The 23,686-nt window shown below is 48.3% G+C and overlaps 8 protein-coding genes across 8 annotated transcripts, besides 2 other annotated features; 6 read left to right on the top strand and 2 right to left on the bottom strand.

Moving 5' to 3' along the window:
• Positions 1-878: 878 nt before the first annotated feature.
• J7337_004898 (uncharacterized protein) lies at positions 879-3,656 on the bottom strand (the record flags this gene model as incomplete). The annotated part of the gene is made up of 2 exons (XM_044822583.1): positions 879-2,313; positions 2,359-3,656. 2 exons carry the CDS (start codon positions 3,654-3,656, stop codon positions 879-881), a joined length of 2,733 nt encoding a protein of 910 aa, XP_044683916.1.
• A 778-nt stretch (positions 3,657-4,434) lies between these two features.
• On the top strand, positions 4,435-5,278 carry J7337_004897 (uncharacterized protein; the record flags this gene model as incomplete). The annotated part of the gene is made up of 3 exons (XM_044822582.1): positions 4,435-4,670; positions 4,715-4,931; positions 4,973-5,278. 3 exons carry the CDS (start codon positions 4,435-4,437, stop codon positions 5,276-5,278), a joined length of 759 nt encoding a protein of 252 aa, XP_044683915.1.
• A 5,763-nt stretch (positions 5,279-11,041) lies between these two features.
• Positions 11,042-12,219, bottom strand: J7337_004896 (uncharacterized protein; the record flags this gene model as incomplete). The annotated part of the gene is made up of 3 exons (XM_044822581.1): positions 11,042-11,217; positions 11,267-11,486; positions 11,629-12,219. 3 exons carry the CDS (start codon positions 12,217-12,219, stop codon positions 11,042-11,044), a joined length of 987 nt encoding a protein of 328 aa, XP_044683914.1.
• A 1,513-nt stretch (positions 12,220-13,732) lies between these two features.
• On the top strand, positions 13,733-15,769 carry J7337_004895 (uncharacterized protein; the record flags this gene model as incomplete). The annotated part of the gene is made up of 3 exons (XM_044822580.1): positions 13,733-14,166; positions 14,216-15,133; positions 15,193-15,769. The coding sequence occupies 3 exons, from the start codon at positions 13,733-13,735 to the stop codon at positions 15,767-15,769; spliced, it is 1,929 nt and encodes a 642-aa protein (XP_044683913.1).
• Positions 15,770-16,333: 564 nt separating this feature from the next.
• Positions 16,334-17,504, top strand: J7337_004894 (uncharacterized protein; the record flags this gene model as incomplete). The annotated part of the gene is made up of 4 exons (XM_044822579.1): positions 16,334-16,508; positions 16,555-16,933; positions 16,982-17,078; positions 17,130-17,504. 4 exons carry the CDS (start codon positions 16,334-16,336, stop codon positions 17,502-17,504), a joined length of 1,026 nt encoding a protein of 341 aa, XP_044683912.1.
• A 121-nt stretch (positions 17,505-17,625) lies between these two features.
• On the top strand, positions 17,626-18,271 carry J7337_004893 (uncharacterized protein; the record flags this gene model as incomplete). The annotated part of the gene is made up of 2 exons (XM_044822578.1): positions 17,626-17,830; positions 17,877-18,271. 2 exons carry the CDS (start codon positions 17,626-17,628, stop codon positions 18,269-18,271), a joined length of 600 nt encoding a protein of 199 aa, XP_044683911.1.
• A 412-nt stretch (positions 18,272-18,683) lies between these two features.
• Positions 18,684-18,993: a sequence feature (Protein overlapping with rRNA (J7337_004892, KAG9504911.1) was converted to a misc_feature.).
• A 167-nt stretch (positions 18,994-19,160) lies between these two features.
• Positions 19,161-19,192: a sequence feature (Protein overlapping with rRNA (J7337_004892, KAG9504911.1) was converted to a misc_feature.).
• Positions 19,193-20,793: 1,601 nt separating this feature from the next.
• Positions 20,794-21,845, top strand: J7337_004891 (uncharacterized protein; the record flags this gene model as incomplete). Its single annotated transcript, XM_044822577.1, has 2 exons — positions 20,794-20,947; positions 20,995-21,845. 2 exons carry the CDS (start codon positions 20,794-20,796, stop codon positions 21,843-21,845), a joined length of 1,005 nt encoding a protein of 334 aa, XP_044683910.1.
• Positions 21,846-22,035: 190 nt separating this feature from the next.
• Positions 22,036-22,710, top strand: J7337_004890 (uncharacterized protein; the record flags this gene model as incomplete). The annotated part of the gene is given in 2 exon segments (XM_044822576.1): positions 22,036-22,449; positions 22,465-22,710. The coding sequence occupies 2 exon segments, from the start codon at positions 22,036-22,038 to the stop codon at positions 22,708-22,710; spliced, it is 660 nt and encodes a 219-aa protein (XP_044683909.1).
• Between the last annotated feature and the right edge of the window lie 976 nt (positions 22,711-23,686).

The raw sequence follows: 23,686 nt of genomic DNA, 5'->3' as shown, positions 1-23,686 counted from the left end.
ATCAGCGTCCCAGTGATCGTACTCAGACGATGTTTCCTCCCAATACAACATAAACCGGTCAAGCGCTGGCCGCATGAGATCAATCGACTGTTATCGCAGAAGCCTCCAGGTGGAGAGAGGTCCCTGGCCATCATGCTAAAAAACGACGATATTGCTGAGCGAGTCGCAAGCCACCTTCACTACGATGACATGGTGAACTTGTCGCTCACATCCAAATTGATGCGCACCACACTCTTCTATCCATCGATGGATCCAGACTCTCGCCGAGACCGAATAGAGTCGCTATGCGTAGCATCGTGCATCAAAGGGAAGAAGAGCGAATGCTGGTCATGCGAACGCGTGATCTGCGACGTAAGTTCAATCCGCACTTCTCGTTAGGTACTCAATGCTAACATGATCGTAGACCTGTAGAGCCCCGAAACAACGAATACGATCGTCCCGGATAAAAGATCATTTTTCGCATTGCTACGCTGTTTGTACAATGTGCTACGTGATTTCCGCTCCTGGCGGTGCAGCTCCCTTCAATGCGAAATGGAACATGCAAGATCTCGAGATGCAGCATATTAATTGTTGTTCTTTCCGGGAGCCGCAGTGGGAAGACGGTGATTCATTCTTTTGTCGATACTGTATCAAGCTCGATGGGGCGAAACTCACGGAGATGAGGGAGAAGAGGGATGAGTTTTATCTCAGCAGAACATTGCCGAGAAATGTCGATTGCGCGATATGTATGTGGCCTATAGGGAAAAGGTCTACTCGGTGGTGGTTTTGTGGGAAGGGAAAACATGAGTGCCACTGGGCGGGTCATCATACATAGTATATGACTCAATGTATATGATTGATGTAGATTCGTGTATATGATAGATGTAGATTGCTATGCTTCATCCTCCACAACCACCACATCCTCCATCGCCACCATCACCGCCACCACAACTTGACACGCACCCACTTCCACAGGTATCACCAGCCATTCCTGGAGATCCTGCTGCACATCCCGCTGCTATCGCGCCACAAGCGAAAGGACCTGCACCGCATCCTCCTCCGCCGCCGTCTTTAGACGTGTTTGCACCCACATCGATCTTAGTTGCTCTCCAATCCCGAAACTTCTCATACTCGACAAGTCGTAAGGGCTGAGCGAGGAAGGCCCAGTCGGCAACAAAGTATTGATGGTAAGCGCCTTTCTCAAAGTGGTGACTGAATGGTTGTGCGCGATGGATACCGCCGAGCTTGAGTCTATCCATGGTCTCGTCCTCATGGTTGGTGAGCCATGTTGTTGATGCTTGGAATTGACTAGATTTTGCCATGGCAACCGCAGTCGTGAGGAGGACATCTTGGCCGAGTAGCACTGTGATGCGGTTCTTGAACCACTCCGTATCTGTCATGATGCCTGGGTTTGCTCGCTTCTCTGCTGACTTGCCGATCGAAGGCTGTGTATTGGCGGGATACAATTGCCGGCCTCGGGCAAGATGCAGAGACGCGATGGACCAAGAGTCAAATGGGAATGCGAGAACATGTTTTCCAATGTTGCAGTCGCCACAGTTCCCGGGATACCGATCATATGCTTCGGTACAATCCCATGGAAAGACATCCTGGTATGGATAAATTGGTCCTTCCAGGCAAGCCCAATCTGTCCAGTATTCGGCGAGTGTATCGACAATGTCAGAGTCATCGTGGCGTCCATAGCGAAACTTGAGGAGGTATTCTTCTGTCAGACCATTTGGAACGTCGTATTTCGAGAATGCCCGTGTAGGAACATGTGAGCCGGGTCGACATACAAAGCTCATCAAGTACAGTGGCATTGGTTGGCCTACCGTCGCCTTGGAGGCAAAGAGAGGACCGAATATGTCGCGGTCAATCAATTTGTCACAGAATGCCTGGCAATTGTTGTCGCGGTAATGCCATTTGAGCTGGACCTCTGGATCGAGAAGATGAGCAGTGATTCTCGAGATATACGCCTGCACCCTCGATGCGAGGTATTCTTTGACGTGTAGAAGCAGACGTTTGGTGCCCTGTTCAAGCATAGTTTCTTGCTCTGCAAAAGTCAATCCGTCTTGGGCCAGACAATTGGATTCGTGTATGAAGGCGTCGATAAGCTCATCCTCAATCCCGGACTCGAAGAAGTCGCAAAAGGCCCCCCCGACGACTTGCTTCATGAAGGCTTTATATCGCTTTGGGTGTCGTGGTCTATCCTGGATGTAGAGAAGGCGATCTCTCTCGCCTGTGAGAAGAAGGGATTTGGTGATGTTTTCGGAGGGATCACGGATAACTTGTAATGAAGGCGGATCTCGACTGGTGACAAGGACGCCACCCATGGTACTGAGCTGTCAGTTTCTGTTGTGAATGATGAATCGAGCAACTTACTTTGCGACGCCATTCTCGATGATTAGAGGGCCAAAGCGAAGACTCATGTGAACGTTCCCATACGGGTACTTCTCGATCGTCGACCTCAAGTATATGGGAATATTCTCCGGCTCATCAGTGCTGAACCCATAAGAATAGCCATATTCGGGCAGCGAGGTCTCATTGAGATGCCCCAATCGACTTGGTTGCTTCCTGTTTACCGACACTGGTTTTGGCAGCTCGCCTCCTACAGGATCCTTCTTTCGTAATTGAAGGAGACTATCGTTTTTGCCGAACTGTGATCTTGTAGACGCATACTTTGCCTCTGCAAAGAGATCTGTGACTGTGTACAATCCGCAGCCTACACGACCAAGCCCACCTTTGATGTGGTGGCCGTCGCGCGTAGGATCAATCGGCCACAGCGACCGAGAGCGTCCATCTTGGTCTCGTCGACGAACTGTACTGCAATAGCACAACTTGCGACTGATCTCTGGCGTCAAGGCCGTAGGAAGACAGCATTCTTTGTATTTCTTGGCAAAGCGCATTTGACCATAATGCGTCGCTCGGTAACAGCTTTCGCATATGACAATGCTTTCGTCGCTGGTGTCCTGAAAGGTGCATCCCCGAATTGTCGCCTTGCATTCGGAGCAGAGCTGGGGGACGAACACCGGCTGGTTTAAATCGTCATATGACCAGAGCCGAATTTGAGCAGAAGCAGGTCTTTTCCAGAACGATAGTGCCTGTTCCGGTTCGCGATGCTCAATAATTTTGTCGATGTCGAGGAACTGCGCTGATTGTAGAAGCATGCGGGCTCTTCGTCTACCTGGGTCCAGTAGTTTGCGCTCGCTGAGAGAGGCTCTTATACCGCCCTTGATGCTGTTGCTCTTTATGTCGGCGAAGATGTCCCAGCCACGGTCTCGTAGAACTTCATCGTATGAAGGTGGTGCTTTTGTGTCTTTTTTCGCTTTCTTCTGTGGCCGTTTTGATCGTTGGTTCCTCTTGTTGCGTTCATGAAACTGGCGAGAAATATCGGAAACGGAATCGAGAAACGTATCGTAACCGTAAATAAAATCATCCTCTTCCTCTGGAAGAAAATCCGATGTGTCTGGATGTGATTGCCAGCGCCCGAATGTCAATAGCAAATAAGGCAGCTCGCGCTCGACTCCTTCCCAGTACATTCTAAGCAATTCAGTCTCCAGCAGATCAGCAGCAGGACCCAGGCGGGTGCTGGGAATCACAGGCGCATTAGTGATCACGCCGCTGCTGCTGCTGCTGGACGCTGGCACCGAACGAGACAAAAACGCGGGGAGCGAAGGCATCTTGCAATGAGTCTATTCACAAATCGTTACATGATGAAGTTCATTCAGCGACAAAGGTTTTCGAATTGGCGACTGTTACCTCAATCAGGCGGGCAGAACGCCTTGCATGAAGCCTGCCATCTTCAGTGACCGAGACACTGTAACCAGGCGCTGAGGTGGGGGTAGCGGAATTACGGCGCTGCAGCTTCGGTATCGCATCCTGCATGGATTTGCAAGGCAGATTTGGCTTCCACACCGACCAGGCTGAGATGATCACCGTCTGTGGTTGAGGCGCACTGCTTTGACAGTCAGGAATGATCACATTTGCATCCAGAAAGCCACGATTTATGTGTAAACTCAATACAAGCTTATCCGCCCCCAAAGCTCTGGACCCTGCCGATAAATTGCCTGTTCAAGAATGGAGGGAGCTTGGAAGTGGAATGCCTGCTGTAATGGATCTCGCACTCGATACCCGATCCGGCGCCGTAAATCCGGGAATCGGACCTTGCAGTCTCCGGTTCTGGTATGTTAAATTGAATAGAACAAGCCTCATGAGCTTGTTTGTTGATGAGATCGATGCTAGTGCAGATCTCTTGTAGCTTTCGGAGGATTGAGGCTTCTTAGAGCTGACGACGTAAACGATAGCGAGTCTTATATTGGCGGCGCATGGGACCTTTTCAGGTCGTCAGATGAGGATCTGTCGGCCCGATCACTGATATATATCTAATATTCACGTCGCTGAAGTTTCCAAGGGCAGAAGAATAAAATATTGCGCCTCAAGCATCCTTTTATCATCGAAATGAAGGTCGTTATTGCAGGATCAACCGGATTTATTGGGAAGGAAGTCGTCCGTCAGGCGCTCCTGCACCCTCAGATCACCTCAGTCGTCACATTATCGCGTCACGACCACGATCTCGCCGAGGACCTACAAACACCAGAAATCGAGTCCAAGCTCACGTCTGTCACTTGTTCCGACTTCAAAAACTACCCTCAATATGTCAAGGATGAGATCTCTGGGGCAGATGCCTGCATATGGTATGTCGCACCGGCTCCTCCATGTGACACAACTGACTTTGTAGGCTTATTGGAGTGACACCCGGCAAACTGAAGCAGTATGATTGGGATCAAGTCCGTATGATCTGCTATGAGTATGCGCTCTACGCCGCCGACACGTTTGCGAAGCTGCCGCGGGAGGGCAACCCAGACCCGTTGCGATTCATCTACGTGAGCGGCTGCAACGCCGAGCGAGACCCCGCAAAGAAGCCATGGATTCTTGGAGACTATTGCCTTCTTCGTGTATGTTCTGAAGCGCATCGTCGCCCTATCTTTGCTAACAGGGCGTCCAGGGCCAGGTTGAGAAACAGATCATCGAGCGCGCACATCTGTCGGACGGGAGAATGCAGGTTCTCGTTACCAAGTCAGGAATGGTCAATGATCCGGATATGGGTTTCTTGAAACAAGGGCTGCGTTGGTTCTCGCATGCTGTCATCAACATCCCTAATATTGGGAGGACGGAGTTTGTCGCCGGATTAATTGAACAGTCAATCACTGGGTTTGGTAAGGATACGCTGTCCAATGCGGAAATGGTAGAACTTGGAAAGAAGGCGTTGGAGAAGAATGAGATCCTGGTGGCGAAGGCTTAATTAATTGTAGCTTGTATAGTCGGTGCTCGTTAATAATGTCAAGACACCAGTAATACTTCCGTTCTTTGATCAAGACGCGTTATCCGTGTGAGCATGCACTTGTAACCTTGCAAAAGACGCGACACCGGGGGGTTATTGGGCAAACATTCGATGGAAACAGACAGTAGCAAGGCCTATATGTCTATTATTAGCGTGGTTTTGATGAAAACGCGTCTTTGTCTGGACGCGGTGCTTGGATGAGGACCAAAATTGCTTACGACTTCTTGTCGTCAGTCGAGGTGTATGTTCATGACAAGTTGACAACCATGTGGGAAGAAAAGCACGAGTCGTCTGGACCTAGACATACAGCAATTCACCCTGATCAATATTGAGCCGCTAAAATGAATTTGTTTAAGATAATTAATTATTTTGCAATAAATAAATTGACGAATACCTCACGTACTGCGCTGAATTGAAGTGAACTCGCTCCAGCCATTCCCCTACCCTAAGCCTCCAGCATCGTCAAATCACGGACGCGACGACGTCACACAGAAATGAGTAGTCATGCACCCAACCAAACCAATACCAATGCACGCCAACATCTTCACCGACCCGATTTGAGACCTCGCGGAGGAAATGCTCCCCAATCACGCTACTTCTTGGTGTATGATGCACGTGTAGTGGTTGCTGCTGTGTCAAATGGATCAGTATGACACCGTGATGCGCGACGCGGCGCGATTGCCATCGCCCCTAGCCTTCAGCCCTACTCCATCAACGACAAATTCGAAGTTCACGGCGATGTTGGCGGTGCCCCTATCTGACACCTAGAGGAACACGCTGAGCTTCCGGACCTGGACGGCGTGACCTTCAACGATGACCAGCGCAGCGTCATTTCCAGCATCATGCTGCACCCCGAAGTTACCGCTACCGACAAATATACAGCTTTGGGCGAACAAATTCACTGCGGGTTTACAAGCAACCTCGTGCAGCAGCTAGAACATGCCTACAACCAGGGACAAGTCTTAAGCACATCACAGCTATATAACCGACTGGCTAGAAAGCATTTCATCACCCAAGGTGGAGTACCGGAGCTGGAAGCCATGCCTATTTTTCTCCAGCACCACGATGAGCATATCACTCCGGTTTTTCTTATGCTCAGTAATGTCGGCACTCGCCAGTCATGGAATCCACCCCCTACTCTAGAGGTGATGCTACAACCAGTCAATGTGATTTTATCTGTACACCTTGATGACACAGACATCCAAACACTGGGTGCTATGCAGGGTTGGATTGGAGGTTGCCCATACAACGTGGGCCACGTCAGAGTCGATAAAGTCTAAAAGTCATCGTCTATCATTGGTATAATTACTACCACGTTTTGGCTGTGGCACAGCCTACCCCAAATCCCCGCCATAAACTTCATTGGCTTTGAGTGTCAAGACACGCCGCCTTACCGAGTAGCATTTCAGGCTTCAGCAATGAAGGAAAATATCCCGGCCCGTATTTCAATTCATTGTTATAAGTAACCCAAATACCTGTTTATTGATGCTCATGGTGTGATTCAAACGTGCGAGGCAAAGCCCTTACAAACACCATTGGGTGATTGCTGAAGAGATGTGTGTGCATTAGTGGCATATAACAAACCGCAAATGCCATCGACATCCTCGCCAGTTCATAGCAGTGCCATGGCGTAAAGGCAACTCACATAAGGCCTTTCCCACGTGACTTTTTCATTACCTCCAGCCAGTGCCCAACCTCGTTGCTACAGCCTCTCTTCACATTTTATCTTACCACATCCACACGGTTGCTCTTCTCCCTTCACTTCCAACTCAACAAACATATACCGAAATCACCCAACCAATGTATGCTACTTGAGTCCCAAGACGGACCTAAGCCGGCAAACCTCATCTTATCGTTACACGAGCAGAAAAGAATTCAAGGTCGTGAAACACTTGGGCGGCAAACAGCTGGAGCTAACACTTCACTAGCATAGAAAAGCGAACAAAGCGCCACAGGTTTTCAGTTTCGCCTCAACAGAGTTACTCTTCAACTGTTGAGAACTCGTTCTGATGTCATCAGAAATAGAACGTGATCTTGGTTATCACCTGGATAACCTGACCAGGACACTCAGGATACACCCTGATATCAAAGTCCATATATATTATATCTTGCCTGCATGACAAAAGTTCGACAAAGTTCTTTGTGGTGATGCACAGTCTCACGCAGCAAGCTCAACTGCAAATAACACACCCGGCTCACAAGTATTCTGATTCATTGTGCGAGCGGTTCTAAGAATCTTTAAACCTTCGCAAAGCTTGACGATTTGAATACAACGCCTTTTGACTACAGCAATGAGATTTGCCAGTAAGTCAAGTAATAGAGTCAGAAATAGGTATGAGAGTGCTAATATGGTCAATAGGCATCGATGAGATGATCATTCCTATGAGATGATTAAGGCCAACTACGGGAAATCATCAGTCACCATTACCCGCTACGACAATTCTGAGCTCCTTGACACGGCGCTAGAGATGGTTCATGTCCAAGATCTATTTGAACATCGGAGGGGCTTCGGTACCCTGTGTAAGGATCGCCACCACGTCCTTGTCTGAAGACAAAGAAGGTCGTTATAGCTCTTACAAATGCCAACGAGTACTGGGTAAGTCCACGTCTTCTACTTGCCTTCATCTCGCTAACTATTGACTTACAGTTGAACACCAATGAGGAAGCCGTGGCTCGTTCCATCGAAAAAACGAGCAGCCGATATGGCGTTCATCTCTACTGCCCCGGCTTTCACAATACAACTGGGGTAGTGAAGAGGAGATATCTATTTCCAGTATGGGAAATCCCACGGCAGCGGAGCGGTCTGATCAAGATTGCAGCGCCGACAATGGGAAAATTCAACAGGGAAATTCTAAGCCATCTCTAGGCTCTCAGAAGTGCATCTGCGATGCGATCACCATACCCTCCACTTCGCCGCACTTGGAAGGTGTCGATCTGAGGGGGGCCGTTCCTGTAGCCTTGCAGCTCAAGGACAAAAATGATGGAGGCTACCAAGCGGGAGTTCCAAATCCAGATGCGGGCGCGGTGAGACCTCCTCTTATCAAGATAGGCACTGCTGCATTCTTCTGCCACTCGAGCTTCAGAAATAAGTCACAACGGCATTCGTCGCTTACGCCGCGAGGCTCAAAACTGGCCGTTGACTGGTGATGTCACAACCAGGCAAAGAATCAGCCAGTTCTTTACTGGAAAAGGCCTCGATGTTCCACTACCAATAACCTCTGGCCTCCAGAGCGACGAAGCTTTCCCGATGCCAACTACCCCAACTTTCAATCTGCTAGGCGTCGATATCGTCCCAGCCGTGCTTCAACAATGCCTCGGCCTCCTGAGCCGGGACGATGAAGACCGCTTCGAGTAATGTTCGTTTGACATGTTCTTCAGCGTGGCGGTAATTTCAGCCCCGGCTGGTTCTAGAAAGCATCATGTCACAGATGTGTTATTTGCAATTGAGGGTGGGCTGTGGCTGAGAGCTTAAATCAACACAGAGAACTTGGTCCCATATCACTGCGGTGATTACTTCCGTCCTTGGGCTCAGTAAAAGCCATTCCCAGTGCATTATTTCCGCTCCTTCGAACATCCCATGCGACAATATCGAGGAACGAATTTCCGGCGTGGCTCAAGTACTCGCTGGCTCCGTCAGTGTAGCGCGCGTGCGGCCCAGAAGATCTAAGAGCACCACAGACCTGTTATTGCCTCAAACTTGTCGAGCTGTGCAATGACATCAGTCGCCTGATGCATGAGGTTGTCCTATGCGCAAACTTTGTGACAGTGACACCAGCTATGGCAGGTTCACAGCCATACAAAAGCTTCAATGCCTGGCCTCGTTCGATGAGGCAACGGCCATGCATCGGTCAGACCGACTCATGGTGTATGGCAACTCCATGCGACCCTTCCTCACCGTCGGAGGTGAGAAGCAACTCCCGCCAACACTTCTAACCATGGGAGAAACCTACCCAGATGGTACCGCGATCAACCGTTTCGGGCAGGATGTCAAGCCTTCTTGGCTATCCTAAAGGCACCGCATCAAAAGTATCCTCTACAAATTACAACTCGGGCCCGAGAGCCAGATTTCAAATTTGAGCATTAGCTCCTCTACCTGAACATCCCGGCCTTTCATCTCTATAAGCAGAATCGAATGGCACAAGGAATGTTTGATATGCCGCTTCGTTGGACTTATAGTCACCTTGAGGCTCGGTTCTCGTACGGTCCGTCAGCTGCACTAGAGAACTAAATCCTTCGCCGGTGCTATCCAGGAGTTTCTGAACGACCACGATGGACTGCACCTTGCCCCCGACACCATGTCTCCGGTCTTTGTGAACTGCAAGGACTGCCCTTGTCGCATTGATGACACTACAAAGTCAAAACACAAACCACTGATGGTGTGGCTAGAAGACTTTAATAAGGCGGTCAATTTCCCCGCCGATCGTATTGTCGCCATCACGCCGTACCGTTCCAACCTGTGGCACACTCGTGCTGAATTGGCCCCCAGCACTCTCCTCAATGATTTGATAAGAGTGTTATTTTGAGTTGATAGTCCCCACAGATGATGGCTCACATCACGCGCCTCACACACGATCCTGAAAGAAGGATCCTGAGGGGGGGGGATATATCCACAGCCCCTCCCGCGTAGCGGGAGGACGCAGACGATTGGGGAAATTCCAAGCCAGACAACCTAACCAATGGATGGAACGTCCCCAAGTCAGGCGGTGCTGTCACGGCATGGCCAGGGCCTGACCCACTGGTTTCAGGCTGGTAATTACTTTTTAACATGAATAAACGGTATGTTCCTCAACCTGGGACTTGATTGACCAGAGACTAACGCATTCTTGAGTAGCTTGTATCGATGTTTAAGTTGTGGGCTAGAAGTGTTATTTGCAATTGAGACTTGTGGTTGTGAGCTTATTCCGGCAGAGAGAACCTAGAGTAGCAGAAGATTTTGTGCAGCAAAACCGAACGGCAGCAGAACACCTTGAAGGAATGAACACGTGTATTGTTAATTGAGACTCCCGCAGCTGGCAGACTAAACCCAGTTCTTGCTTGGGATGAAAAGAATTCAATCATTTTTTCTTAGGTCTATGGTATATGATGGCCCGAGTATCATGTCGATAGTATTTTGGAGAATGGGCCAGCCCTGGGAGATGTACCAATATGGATTCGAGCATGGAGATGCAGCTTCCTAGACACAACAAAGGAATGGATGAATTGAATATTTAATCTTAAGAGTCCTAGCACAGTAATGGGCCTTGAAATCTTTGAGTAACCAGAGGAAGGTAGAGGCTTGGTAGGTTAATAATCCTTGGCATAAAGTTGAGAAAGCGGGTCTTTGTAGAGATGGGGTTATCAGACTGCTAACGAGGATGCTACAAAGGAGATACAATCATGTAGAGATACGAGCCTTCTTAGTAACTCAGGTATTAAGACTAGCTGTAGCTATTATAATAGGAACACCTTGCCCGTCTTTAGAGCCCTACGCCTAATAGCGATAAACTCTTCCAACAGTAAGCATTTTCAAGTTCCCATTGAGAACAGGACTTTTAGAAAATACCGCCATAAATTGATTTCAAAAACGACCAGGCGTAATATGAGATATCATTTCTCTGGCAAAGAAGGTAATACATGAACAATCCAGAACACTCAAAAGAACGCTTGCCTCTCGTAGAAAGCCAGTGCCACTAGTTCGACAGATCATTTGGGTGTAAGTAGATGAGAGTGAAGCTATATGTTGCTTCAAGGACCGCCAGCACGGCCATTGTAATCCCAGTAACCCTCACCCTTAGATCGGCAAGTACCGATAACGCAGTAATAACCGCCACCCTTGTTGTTTTCGTTGGGTGAGTACATGACATAAGGGGTTCCTCCACTGCCTTCAGTGCATGTGTTCTTGGTATACTCTTGGACGGTGTCTGATATTTGTCAACTTTTGCCCCACGTTCTTTGCCTCAAGCGACTTACAAGCTGTGTGAGCAATGTTGTACCAAATGCAGACTGTCTCTCCTTTCCCAGCGTTACAGGTGTAGCTATTTCCAGTCGTCCAGCTTTCGCTGACGCTGAAGCCCCCTGAGATCCAGCCACCACCTGGACTATTGGCACCGGCAGTCCACCCAATAGTATAAGATGTTGAATCAGTCTGACCGACGGAGCATGATGCAGCATTGGCACAGTTGATGTTTTCCTGGACTTTGTCAAACAAATGTTGCATACTGCGCTGCTGAAGTAAGCCAAAGGGGTGTTCGCATACCGATAGCTGCTTGTGGAAGTAATTCTGGTGCGGATCGCCTATTTGGCAAAGTCAGAGACTATCATGTCAGGAATACTGGGGGGTAGTCACCATCTCCAACAAGGGTTGTTCTTGTGAACCAGCCGGAGCAAAAGGTCTGTCTCTTTTCAAGCTCCGTGCCTCGAGAATGCATCTCGTGGCTCAAGCTCCTCCTCTGGAGGGACTGCAGTTCGCCATCAGTGGTACTATCGGCAAAGCAGCCATCTGCCTTGTCTTTGACCACATCGGTAGAGTCCCAGGTGACATTTGAGCACTGTACAAGTGTATATTGAGGGTTGAAGATGCGAGAGCATGCAGGCCCACCAGACCACTTAGGCAGGGAGTGCACCAGATAGCTGGCATCACCAACAGTGAAGTTACCACTGCCAGTATCGTCGACATCCGAGAAGTCAATAGGATACTTGGCATGGATGATACTGCCACAGGCCTCTGCAATCACCTTGCCATCAGAGCCCATAGCGCTCACAGAAGATGCCTTGGTATCTTTCTCGAGGCGCCAGGTTATCTGGATATCAGCCGCGAGAGCTGCAGAGAGGAATAAGAGAATAGTGGCAAGAGATCGCATCTTGAAATCGAGGAGAAGTAGAGCTGTTACTGATGATAAAGATTTCTCTCCCCATCGAGGCATTCCCACAACTTATATACCCTTTGCCAGGACTCACAGACCATACTGTTTATACAGAGCAAAGCGAAACCGACATAGTATAGATCGACATGATCACTGCAGTAGAACGACTCCCTTGACCCGCCGTCGCCCCGTGGGATTCAAAGGATTCTGTCTTGTGCCTTGATTTAAGCTTAGGCGCAGTGTTTCGGATAAATACCGCATGGAGAGCTTAGTATACTTTTAGAACTGGATGCGGCATTGAGTAACTTCCCCAGAATTGTCCAGGGTAATTAGTGCGACAATTTACGCCAAAGACAATCAAAATCCTCTTCCTTGACGGATCGTCAAGTGGGTGACTTTCTCTATTCTGCTGCCTAGAGTGACTTCCTTGAACCCGGCAAACTCAACGGCTCTATCTTACTTCTACCTTCCCAAAGCTGACATGAATCTGGTGATGGTTTGAGTTACATATGCTGGGTGCATGCAATCGGTCGATCCTTATTCCAGGTTTTTGCGGGCGACAAGGCTAACAGAGCGGCTGGGGAAGAGACAATGGAAGAAATACCAGATACTTGACATAGTGACTACCGAACATGTGGGCTCAAAGCTTGAGGCCAAACTCCTCAATACAATTTTGCCCAACTACAACCGTTGAGAGTGAAAAATGATGACATGGCCTGATCTGATATCAACCGGCTCTTCGATATCACCAATGATACATCACTGTACATAATAAGGTCTTGCAAATTCAATCGCAGGTTAAATTACGTCTCAGGGATGCCCTAGGCAGATTGAAACTGATGGGCGATGGCCTAGTAGAGCCTGGTGATCCTTCATAAACGCGCAAGCCAATTAAGATCCTTGTCGCACCCCGGACTGCAGCTTTGAAGGCAAAACGCAGCCGTAGTCTCTTAATCGTTTTCACTGACGGTGTAACAAAGGTCGGCTTGAAAACCGGTCACGAGACCAATGATTACTATTCATCCTCTCCAACCCAAATCTTCCTCCAACACTCCTCGGACCTCCCTTCGCCTCCTATCATCATCAGTCAATAGCAGAGAAAGATCTTTACCACCTTCCTTCAATCGTATCAACCGCTTCAGGGAAGATGCTAAGGTATCTTGGCTTCTATATTTAAACATTTTGATATTCTTTCCCTATTAGTAATATTGAATATCTTAAGGTAGATTTCTTGAATGTGCTATTTATGGTTAAAAGTTGCAGTTAAGACTTTAAATTAATATAGAGAGTTTACAATTAGTAATTCAATTTCGATTCTAAACAATGAACTGAAATCAATTTGTAAAGTACTGAATCTACCCTTCTTTGGTATTTGTAGTTGCATCAGGATGAAGATTCTCAGCCTCGTCAATTGTGACTCCATGGAATTCCAATATTGCACAGCCTCGCGAGGCAGATTTGCGAACCACTCACACGTCAGATCATTTTAGGGGCTCCAGCAATGCCCTCTTTCAACTCAAACTTATCAATATCCGCGACAACTTTGCTCAAAAGCCCCAATCGCAACGTCAACATGGCCGATCCTCTTTCAATTATCGGAACAGCGGGAGCGATCGCAAATATTATCGATGTCCTCACCAAAACGATCACAACGGTATGCGACATGCGACAAGCCTGGAAAATCGCCGATCTCAGCGTGTTCGCCTTCGAAAACCAGCTCAACCTCCTCAAGTTTGCACTTCTTGAAATCAAGAAATGGACCGAATCAAGATCCGACGAACAATCGCACCAGTTGGTGATGCAAGTAGACAGCTGCGTAACGTGTTGTCGGCTGCTCATTGGCAAGATTGATGGCGAAGTCTCGCAATTTCAGAAGAACGTAGCCGGAGACTTAGAGCTTGCTTCCAAGCTTTCCTTTCTCTTCAAAACCAAAGACATGGAGCAGATTCAGCGGATGGTTGATCAGCAAACACATACCCTGACACTTTTGTTAAGTGCATGCAACTCGTGAGTTTGCCGATCTCGGAACGGTTTTGACAGTCTAACATTACCACAGGAATGCTTTAGAAGAGCAAACTAGAATCTTACAGCAACCCAAACTCGTGCGAGCTCTCCAGGACATGGACCGAGACACTGCTTCTCTCATTGTTCATCGAGACTCAGACTCCATAATCACGGCCACATCCGTGAGCTCTTCGCGATGGTCCGTTCAATTCGCGTTCGATCGAGAGCTGTTTATCAGCAAAGTTTACGACAAATGGATTCGAAAGCTCGCAACAACGCGAAGGGTCAATATTCACTCCACAGAAGACCCAGAACAGCGAGACCATCAACAGATTTCAAACAACGAAATAGCCGTCATGGATCCGCCTAACGACCACGAACAGAACATTGCCGCGCGTGAGAGCGTTTCCATATCCAAACGAACGCCTCCTTCAAGATCATATTCTGGAGAATGGTTCAGCCCTTCTGGACGCGTTTATATGACTACGAGCCTGGAGATACAGCTTCTTAGATGCATCAGAAATATGGAAGAGTTAGATCCCGAAGCTAAAGAGCCCCGACGAAGTGGCTGGACCTCGAAACGTCTTCTTTCAAGGAGCAATGAGGTCAGGGTAGTTATTCTTGGCTCAAAGTCGAGAAAGCGGGTCTTTGAAGAGACGAGGTTATCAGACGACCGACGGGAATGCTACACAGTCGATCAACTACGTTTATTCCGCCCTATAATCCTTGGAACAGTGTTAGAAAGTGTTCGGTATTTGGCAAAGAGGCTATTGAGCGACGAGGATATCAGAGAAGACCCCATAAGGACGACGTTAGAGTGCATATTGATTCCCGACAAAGGTGAGGATTTGAATCTCGACTATGGATTTGAGTCGTCGCTTGTGGAAAGAATCGGCACAATAATGAAACACCCGACAACCAAGAAGTTAATGGTAGATGAAAGGCTCATGTTTCCCGAAAATGGCGAATAGTACGTTTTTTTTTGATAACTGTGATCTGATTCTGCCATACTGACATTATTCTGCCCAGCTTTCTCAAACAAGTCGAAAGAATTCTGCAAAACAACTATTTCCCAACAGACTCAGATGCTGTAAACTGTACAACACCACTACCTGGTTGCGTAGAGGCTGCATTCGACTTGGATCGGTCTACTATCCTCTTGACAGATCCTGGAAACACTGAATTCAGCTGGACGAAACCATTTGACCGGACGAAACCATTTGACACTGCCGTTATATATGTTCTCGATCTCAGTAGCCCATGCGATGAGGCCTTGCTGGATTACGAATCAACAGTCAAATTACAGAGACAGAGGCTGAGAACTTCCAATTGGGTTGTTATCGTCAATAATTTCAAGGAGTTTATGAAGAGACTCTCGGAAGCGTCGTTGAGCGGCGTTGAGTTATCGGAATATACGGGAGGAAACGATGCAGAGAAAGCTGCAAAATACTTTGCCTCTAAGATCAAGAATCTGAGCCCAGGTGGTATCCACTTGCATGTCCGTTTCACAAGAGGTGTGTATGAGGAGAGGAATTTGAGGAAGATATGGGCAATGCTTCAGGAAGTCATCAACAACAATAAATTGCACTTGGTGGGAATTATGTAGCCGATGCAAGCCTTAATTTCACTTGTTGATGTTCAGTTAAGCTATTGATGAGTTCATCTTGCCTAACGGATAGTCTCTTTAAACCTTATTCCCATACTCATTACCACGTAAGTAGCTCGGAAATTACCTACCCTCCTCAGTACGATAACAGTATACCGAAGCAGCTCCGTGATAGATAATCCTTAACGAACCAATATCAATTCGCAGCTTTCCAATTGGTTATCCAGTCCAAGACGACAGAATTTAGTCTGGGGAAGATTCGCCGTGGGTCGTTCCAAAATGGAAATGTTTCGCCGAAAACTTACCCCAACGAGACCTAGCTAGCACCAATGCTGTTTCTCCAAGAAAGCCACGAGTGGGCCAACTCCAAAGCGTTTCCCCGGAGCTAGGGTCTTCCCCAGACTAAATTCTGTGGGGTTGATGCTAGGATGAGGTCAACTTCATGGGTTCTAATCTCTATCGCCAAGTATAAAGACTCATGATCCCTTCAACTTTGAGGACATTAGAAGTCATCAGCTCTATAAATCTTTTCTATCAATTGGCTTCTACGACTTCCAATTCATCATGTCTAAGGAATCTCTTAGCAACTCGCCCAATCATGTCGAGGAGACTGAACCAGTGCCCAAAGCCGAGACTGCCATTGAATATGATAGCAATGGCTTAAGCGGCATCGTTCGATCTCCATACGTTCTGGGAGCTGCAACTCTGGCTTCACTTGGAGGATTCTCCTTCGGTTATGGTAAGTCTACAATTCTCCACCTCATCTCCAATCTAACAGTCACCAGACCAGGGCGTGATTAGTATCATCCTTACCATGAAGCAGTTCCACGACCAATTCCCCGAAACAGCCCCTGGTCATCCTCGATATGGCTTCAATGTCGGCTTCATGACTGGCATGCTCGAACTTGGTGCCTTTGTTGGATGTCTCTTTCTTCCATACCTCGCAGACCGAATCTCTCGAAAGTGGGCCATGACTGTTGCTACTGTCTTCTTTACCATCGGTGCTATCATCCAGACTGCTGCTCATAACTATGGGACACTGGTCGCTGGAAGAGCTATTGGTGGAATCGGTGTTGGGACCCTGGCCATGGGTGCGCCTCTTTATATCTCTGAGATCTCCCCTCTGAACTTACGAGGCTCGCTCCTGGTTCTTGAGGCTCTTTCGTAAGTCAACATTCCGTATTGGGTCCTCAGAAATCTAAGATAGTACAGTATTGTCATTGGAGCAATCATTTCTTACTGGATTACCTATGGCACAAAGGATATGGCCAGTGAATGGTCCTTCAGACTCCCATTCTTTCTTCAGATGGTACGTGTAGTTCAAACTGGCGATCCCTACTGATACTGAGTTTAATGACAGCCTCCTGCTCTCCTAGTCGGCCTCGGTATCCACTTCTTCCCATACTCTCCCAGATGGCTCGTCATGCGCCAACGAGATGACGACTCTCTTCACGCCCTCGCCCAACTCCGACGCGTCCCCGCGACCGACGATCGAGTCCAGGCCGAGTGGAAAGGAATTCTCACTGAAGTTCGGTTTCAGCAGGAGATCCTTTCTCAGGAACATCCCAATGATAATGGCATTATTCTGGAACTGAAGCAGTGGGGTGACTTATTCCGACCCAGATGTCTCAAGCGTACTGCAGTTGCGCTTGGGATTCCGTTCTTTCAACAATTCAGTGGTATAAACGCTTTCGGTAAGGAAAGATCTCAGTTATCTTTGGTTGGAGTGTTCTAAAGATGTCAGTTTACTATGCTCCCACTTTCTTCAAGGCGCTCGGCCAGGATGACAATATGGCGCTTATTCTCTCTGGGATGGTTAACATCTGTCAACTTGTGAGTCAATGTCTCTAGCACATATGCTGGAAGAGTACTTATGTTCATCAAAGGCCGCTGGTATTCCTACCTTCCTCTACCTCGACAAGATGGGTCGCCGTAAGCTTGCAATCTTCGGTGGTGCAGCCATGGCTGTTCCTCACCTCATCATGTCCGGCGTCGTCGGCAAGTTCGACGGCAAGTGGGAAGCCAATCTCGGCATGGGTTGGTTTGGAGTTGCTCTGATCTGTACGTTCTCTTGCATTAACTCATGACTCAAGACTAACAAGTTCAGACATATATGTCCTCTGCTACGCATGCTCATATGGGCCACTGGCATGGACCCTCCCCGCTGAAGTTTTCCCCAGCTCCCGCCGAGCAAAGGGAGTTGGAGCCGCTACTGCCATGGTCTGGCTCGCCAACTTCATCATTGGCGTCGTGGTTCCCGAGATGATTATCAAGATTGGTTGGGGGACTTACCTCTTCTTTGGTATCTTCTGCACTCTCGCTTCTGTCTTTTCCTTCTTCCTTGTCCCTGAAACTGCAAACAAGTCGCTGGAGCAGATTTCTCAACTGTTTGGAGATCATGCTGTTGCGAATGAGGAGGCTGTCTACGAACGAATTCGCCATCAAGTTTGGGACGGCCATGCTCATGGAGCTGAGCATGCTGAGGTCAAGCAGAGTATTTGAGGACTTGTGTAATTAGCTGTATAAAGCCAATAGTCAACGTTCTATCAACGCTTGATTTCTTGAAACTCTAGTCCATTAGGTATTCTTGGTTACAATGCGGCTCTGATACGGTTCCAGAGACGTCGCTTTTTGATCCTTCGATGTCGGCTCTTCCTATCATACCGAAGCAGAATTCGGTAAGCGTTGGATTGTTCACCCACTAGACAACGGGTCTCAGAAATAACCCTATGGTGGGGATAGTTGGGTCACTCGAGTGCCTGAGTGATTATGCCAGCTAGTCGACACAGCGATTACAGTTGCAGGTGCTGTGCGGCAACACAACCTGGACGGGGAAAGCTAAGGACAAACCAGTATTTATGGAGTATATGCCAATCCCGAGCGGAGCCGGCGACTAGAGCGATCTTGTTGCAATATGGCCCGTGTAGAGCATGCTAAGGTGTGGGCTGGTCTCTCTGAGATCGGCTCAAGGGACATGCCAGGCCCCCAAGAAATTGGGTCCTACGGATTAGCGCCTGCAGCGCGAAGCCTGCAGGAGGGCGAGCACTGGGCTTTGGAGTCAGTTGTCTGCAACTTGTCTTCAAATGGGCGACCAGTCGAGAGCTACCAGGAGGAAATTTACTGGAAGCGAGCCTTGGTATCAGAGGAATATCATTGCCAAGATAAATTACTACCTCTAGATCTGAATAGGGAACGTGAGCTGGGTTTAGACCGTCGTGAGACAGGTTAGTTTTACCCTACTGATGACCTCACCGCAATGGTAATCGAGCTTAGTACGAGAGGAACCGCTCATTCACATAATTGGTTATTGCGGCTGTCTGACTGGGCAGTGCCGCAAAGCTACCATATGCTGGATAATGGCTGAACGCCTCTAAGTCAGAATCCATGCCAGAACGCGGTAATACCACCCGCATGTCTAAATAGATAAGCTTAGGCCTTAGCTTATCGTGTTGGCGACAGTGGCTGATCTGCAAGATATCTGTATATAGCGTCTGCCCTTACTTGGGCATCTAAAGTATTTACATCAATAGTAAGATTTAATGCTTGTAGAGATTGAGGAGTCATTGTTTTAAGAGAGCGTAGTGGTGTAAGGTAGTTACAAATCTTTAGCTGTCATTCTTGGTTCCGGGTAGCTGTAGTGGATCAATCCACTAACTCGACCGCGTTAGGTCATCAGAGCCGCTAAAATGCGGGGAAGCAGTGAACTAAAGTCACCATTAAGCCAATTTCACATCCTTGCTTTGAAGTCGGCCTACTCCCCGAGATTTCATTCTTATGCCAACTCCACGCCTCTCGCCCTGCAAACTCGGCGAAATCCTTCCTAATCCGTCTCTTACTTCTTGCAGCTCATCTCCAATCTTTAAATAATCATGAGTTCGGCGCCTCGGACTCGTACTAAGCCTTGCGATCAATGTCGAGGTTCGTCAAAGCCTACAAGGATACCTTGATCAAGCTGACCACCACTCGCAGAAAAGCATCTAAAATGTATGCCAAATATCATTGAGGGCCGAATACCTTAGACTGACGTATCCAGGCGATAATGAAACTCCCTGCGCCAATTGTAAAAAGGTTTCTATCAGTTGCGCTCGAGCCAAAAGGTTCCGCATCAAAAAGCTCATCACGAGCGAAAACACGTTCAAGTTTGATCCGAACCAAACATGGATAGAAACATCGAATCAGAGTCAGTCCGATCAATCTACGAAATCGCCATTGTTTTAACCAAGCTTGACAGAAAAATCAAACACAATTTCCTTTGTCGACGAAACAAACTCTGCTTCCCGCCACTCCCGTTCAACAGCCGCTGAATCTCCGTCGTCTCAAAATGGATCTCAATCAGAGAGTTTGGATTTCGCTGCTTCTGTTTTGCAGACGTTATCAAAAGATGACACGCATACAGCCGGCGAGTACGAGGCCTCTTTGGCTGAAGGACTTTCAGAGGAGCCCCCAGATGCTTTTGGGACATCCCGAAGTCATCAAGATCTTTCTCAACTGCCACTTACTTCATCACCAAGTGGACCATCAAATCTTGCTACTGAACATTATGGATCGGCATCCCTTCCTGCTTTCTCAACGCAATGGCAGCACGCCTCTCTTGAAGAGGCCACGGGAAACTATGCGAACCCTAGCGGGACTGATAAACAGTCACCCTTCAGTGGATACGGCCCCCAGCTATATCAAGCAGATACACTTCCTTCTATGATGAATCTCGAACTGCATAATCCAACTACGCTTTTGAGTACAAGTTCGTCTCTGCCGCTGAGCCTGGAGGAAGCTTGCCTCCTTCGTTGTTTCGTCGAAAAGCTTGCAAGAGCGGTAAGACCATTTCGAGCCATCTCAAGGGACCTTCAAGCTGACCATCGAAATAGTTCGACACCACTGACAGGGATCACCACTATATATCAGTTATACCTCTCCGCGCCGTGCATAGCCCTCTTCTTCTCAATGCTATATGCACCGCCTCTGCACGCTTCCTCACTCGTGTCTCGTCACTTCAAAATCCTGACAGCATCATCGAGTATGCAGGCATGAAGCTCCCGGATCTGCATAAGGAATCGGCTATACACTATCATAACAAGTGCATTTCGCATCTGATGGGGGTGTCCGCAGATCCGATCAATTCATGCAGTGATGATGCTTTAGCGGCCATTACCATACTGAGATATCATGAGCAGGTTGACAGTAAGAATTCCTTTCCCTCGTGTCGCCCATTTCTGACACTTTCCTAGCTCACTTTACCGGCACCGATAACGAGACTTTCTCCATTGCTGTCCGTGCCGTATTCCAGGCTTTTCAAAACGACGCAGACGGGCTCCTGCACCTAATTCTTCAACCTCCCCGCGGATCAGATGTCTATGCAACGTCGCTTTCGTCTCTTCGATTCTCAGCTTGTCTTATTGCACTTCGTCAAGAGATCTGGTCGGTTCTCATGCATCGCCGTCCATTCCGACTACCGATCCTCCCTGTCGAGAACTATGGAATTTTTGATGATACCTTGGCCGCTGATGACTATGACTGGACCAACCGAGTTCTCATCTGGTGTGCCCACGTCCTCAAATTCTGCTACCCAGACGACAACGACGACGAACAGCAAATCGATAACCGAACTCAGTCCCAACAATGGGAAGCTATCAAAGACTTCCAGAGAAATTGGGACGAGAAACGACCTCCTCATTTCGCACCACTCTACTACCGCGAACGCAACCCATCAGAAGGTCAATACTTCCCCGAATACTGGATAACCAGTCCATGCCAAATGCTAGCCCTCCAACATATCGAATTAGCACGTATAGTCCTTGCTGTGCACGATACCAAGATCCAACTCGGCATTGGCGGCAGAGCTGCGCACAAAGCACTAGAAGAGCTTATGCGAGAAGCGACTAGACGTGTTTGCGGTTTGGCTATGTCGCAAAAGTGGTGCCAAGAGGGAATGGTGACTGCTGCTGTTGGATTGTCCATGTGTGGCGAGTATTTCCAAGATCCGGGAGAACAGGCTGCGATTATGGAGTTGGTGACGTTGCTTGAGCGTGATCATGCTTGGCCAACCAGCACTTTGTTGAATAAGCTTTGGGAATCTTGATTTCGAGGATCGCGACGAGTGTGAATTGAGTATCATATCGTTGGTCTCTTGGGATTTACGATGGCTGCCTGATTGGTATGCGCGATTGCGTGATCCGAATGAGTCATAAGAATCGGATATCGACTTTCAACCAACATACTTAGGCCGCCGACGCCCAGATACATTCAACACAAGTCAAATAAGCCTCAAGATGTCTCTCAAAGCTCTAACTCTGCCAAAGTCGCTGTCCGACCCAAGTCAATGGGACAAACTCGTGGACCAGTCCAAAAATTTCCGCCTGCTTTCTCTGCAACAATCCCCCGAGTCTTTCAGCTCAAACTATGCTCGCGAAGCGAATTTCACGAAGGACACATGGGAAGCCCGTCTAAGCAACCCACTTGCATCGAGCATCATCATCGTCTTCGACCCAAACCCAGGCACAGTTGACGACCTCTCACTGATTCTGAACCAACCATGGCTCGCATCGCTTATTCTCTACGGCCCACTCGAAGCCAAGACAGCAGCCAAAACATGGGAAGATCGGCAGAAATTCGAATCTGGAAGTCTTTACTTTGGTCCGATTGCAGATGAGATCGAGTCGGCTTACGTCCTGAACGCGATTTACGTTCCTCCGTCTCAGAGGCGCAAGGGCTTGGCGAACAAGCTGATTGAATACGCCAAGGAACTCGCAGCAAGGCAAAAGGAGGGCAAAAAGGTTATGCTGGTTCTTCTGGTCAATTTCAACTCTGTCGCGGCTATGAAGTGCTACGAGAAGTCGGGATTTGAAGTCGTGCACGATTACTGGTTCGATGATCCAAATGCTTCTGGAACAACTCGAGGTCATGCAGCTGTAATGAGATTGGATGTCGGCGGGAATGGTTCTTGAGGCTAGAAGAATTCTTCCGTGGAGTAAATCGTTCCATTTCTTCAGTTCGGTCCCTGGAATGCAGCTCCATTTTGGCTATACGAGGGGAGGAATGCCGAGATAAATTGAATGAACAATCCGGCGCTATTAAGAATCGCCAAGTGACAATCAAATTTCTAGCCACAGTGGCTTATTCAAAGATTGAATATCCTCTCGTCTAGCGATCGTATTCAAATATGCCTCGTGTTGGATTGTCACCCAATCGGTCAGATTTAACGTTCGGGACCTCCGGAACCAGCCTATTGTTGAGGCATGGAACCAGCCACCGATCGTGGCGCTCACCTTTTGCAACGTTGTACCGCATTTGTGAAAGCGCGGTTCTAATTGGTATTTTTAGACATTGGCTACTGCTAAAATACGGCTGTGCCTTGCGTTAAAATGCTTCTATTTTGCAATGTTGAGAATAGCTTCACTTCTTGACCTCGTGAAAGAATGCGGAATTGGCCGTTGAGCTAATGATGGTGATGCTCACGGTTAGGCGTAGGCGGGAACAAGCGGGGTTACAGACGGCAGCACGGGTACGCGGATGCCAGGATGGCCCCGAGCTATTGATCACTAGACCATGAGGCTGAGAATCACCTGAACCTCTTCCTCAACCAACCAAGTCATCATGCATTTCCCCTCACTACAGCCTTGTCTCGGTGGAACTTGTGAATATCCAACGTCCCATCGCATCAACTAACGCTATGATTGACGCGCGAGTGAACAATTGGGTTACATGCATACACGTCGTGATGTCTTCATCAGGAAGGTCTATGCTGATTAAAGCACGAGAACTGCTTGAATCAGCATGTGGAAGCGGGGAAGTCGATATACGGTCAGACATGCATGTTCTGTCGATGATGCCGGGTCCGAGTGGTGATGCATGCATCAAGGGCCCTGTTCTCCATGGCGATGCATGGTTCAAGCGGGGTATAGCACCTCATGACGGATCAGC

The sequence above is a fragment of the Fusarium musae genome, chromosome 3 (genome assembly GCF_019915245.1).
Source record: "Fusarium musae strain F31 chromosome 3, whole genome shotgun sequence".
Classification (NCBI taxonomy): domain Eukaryota; kingdom Fungi; phylum Ascomycota; class Sordariomycetes; order Hypocreales; family Nectriaceae; genus Fusarium; species Fusarium musae.
This window is presented reverse-complemented; position numbering and strand designations above follow the sequence as displayed.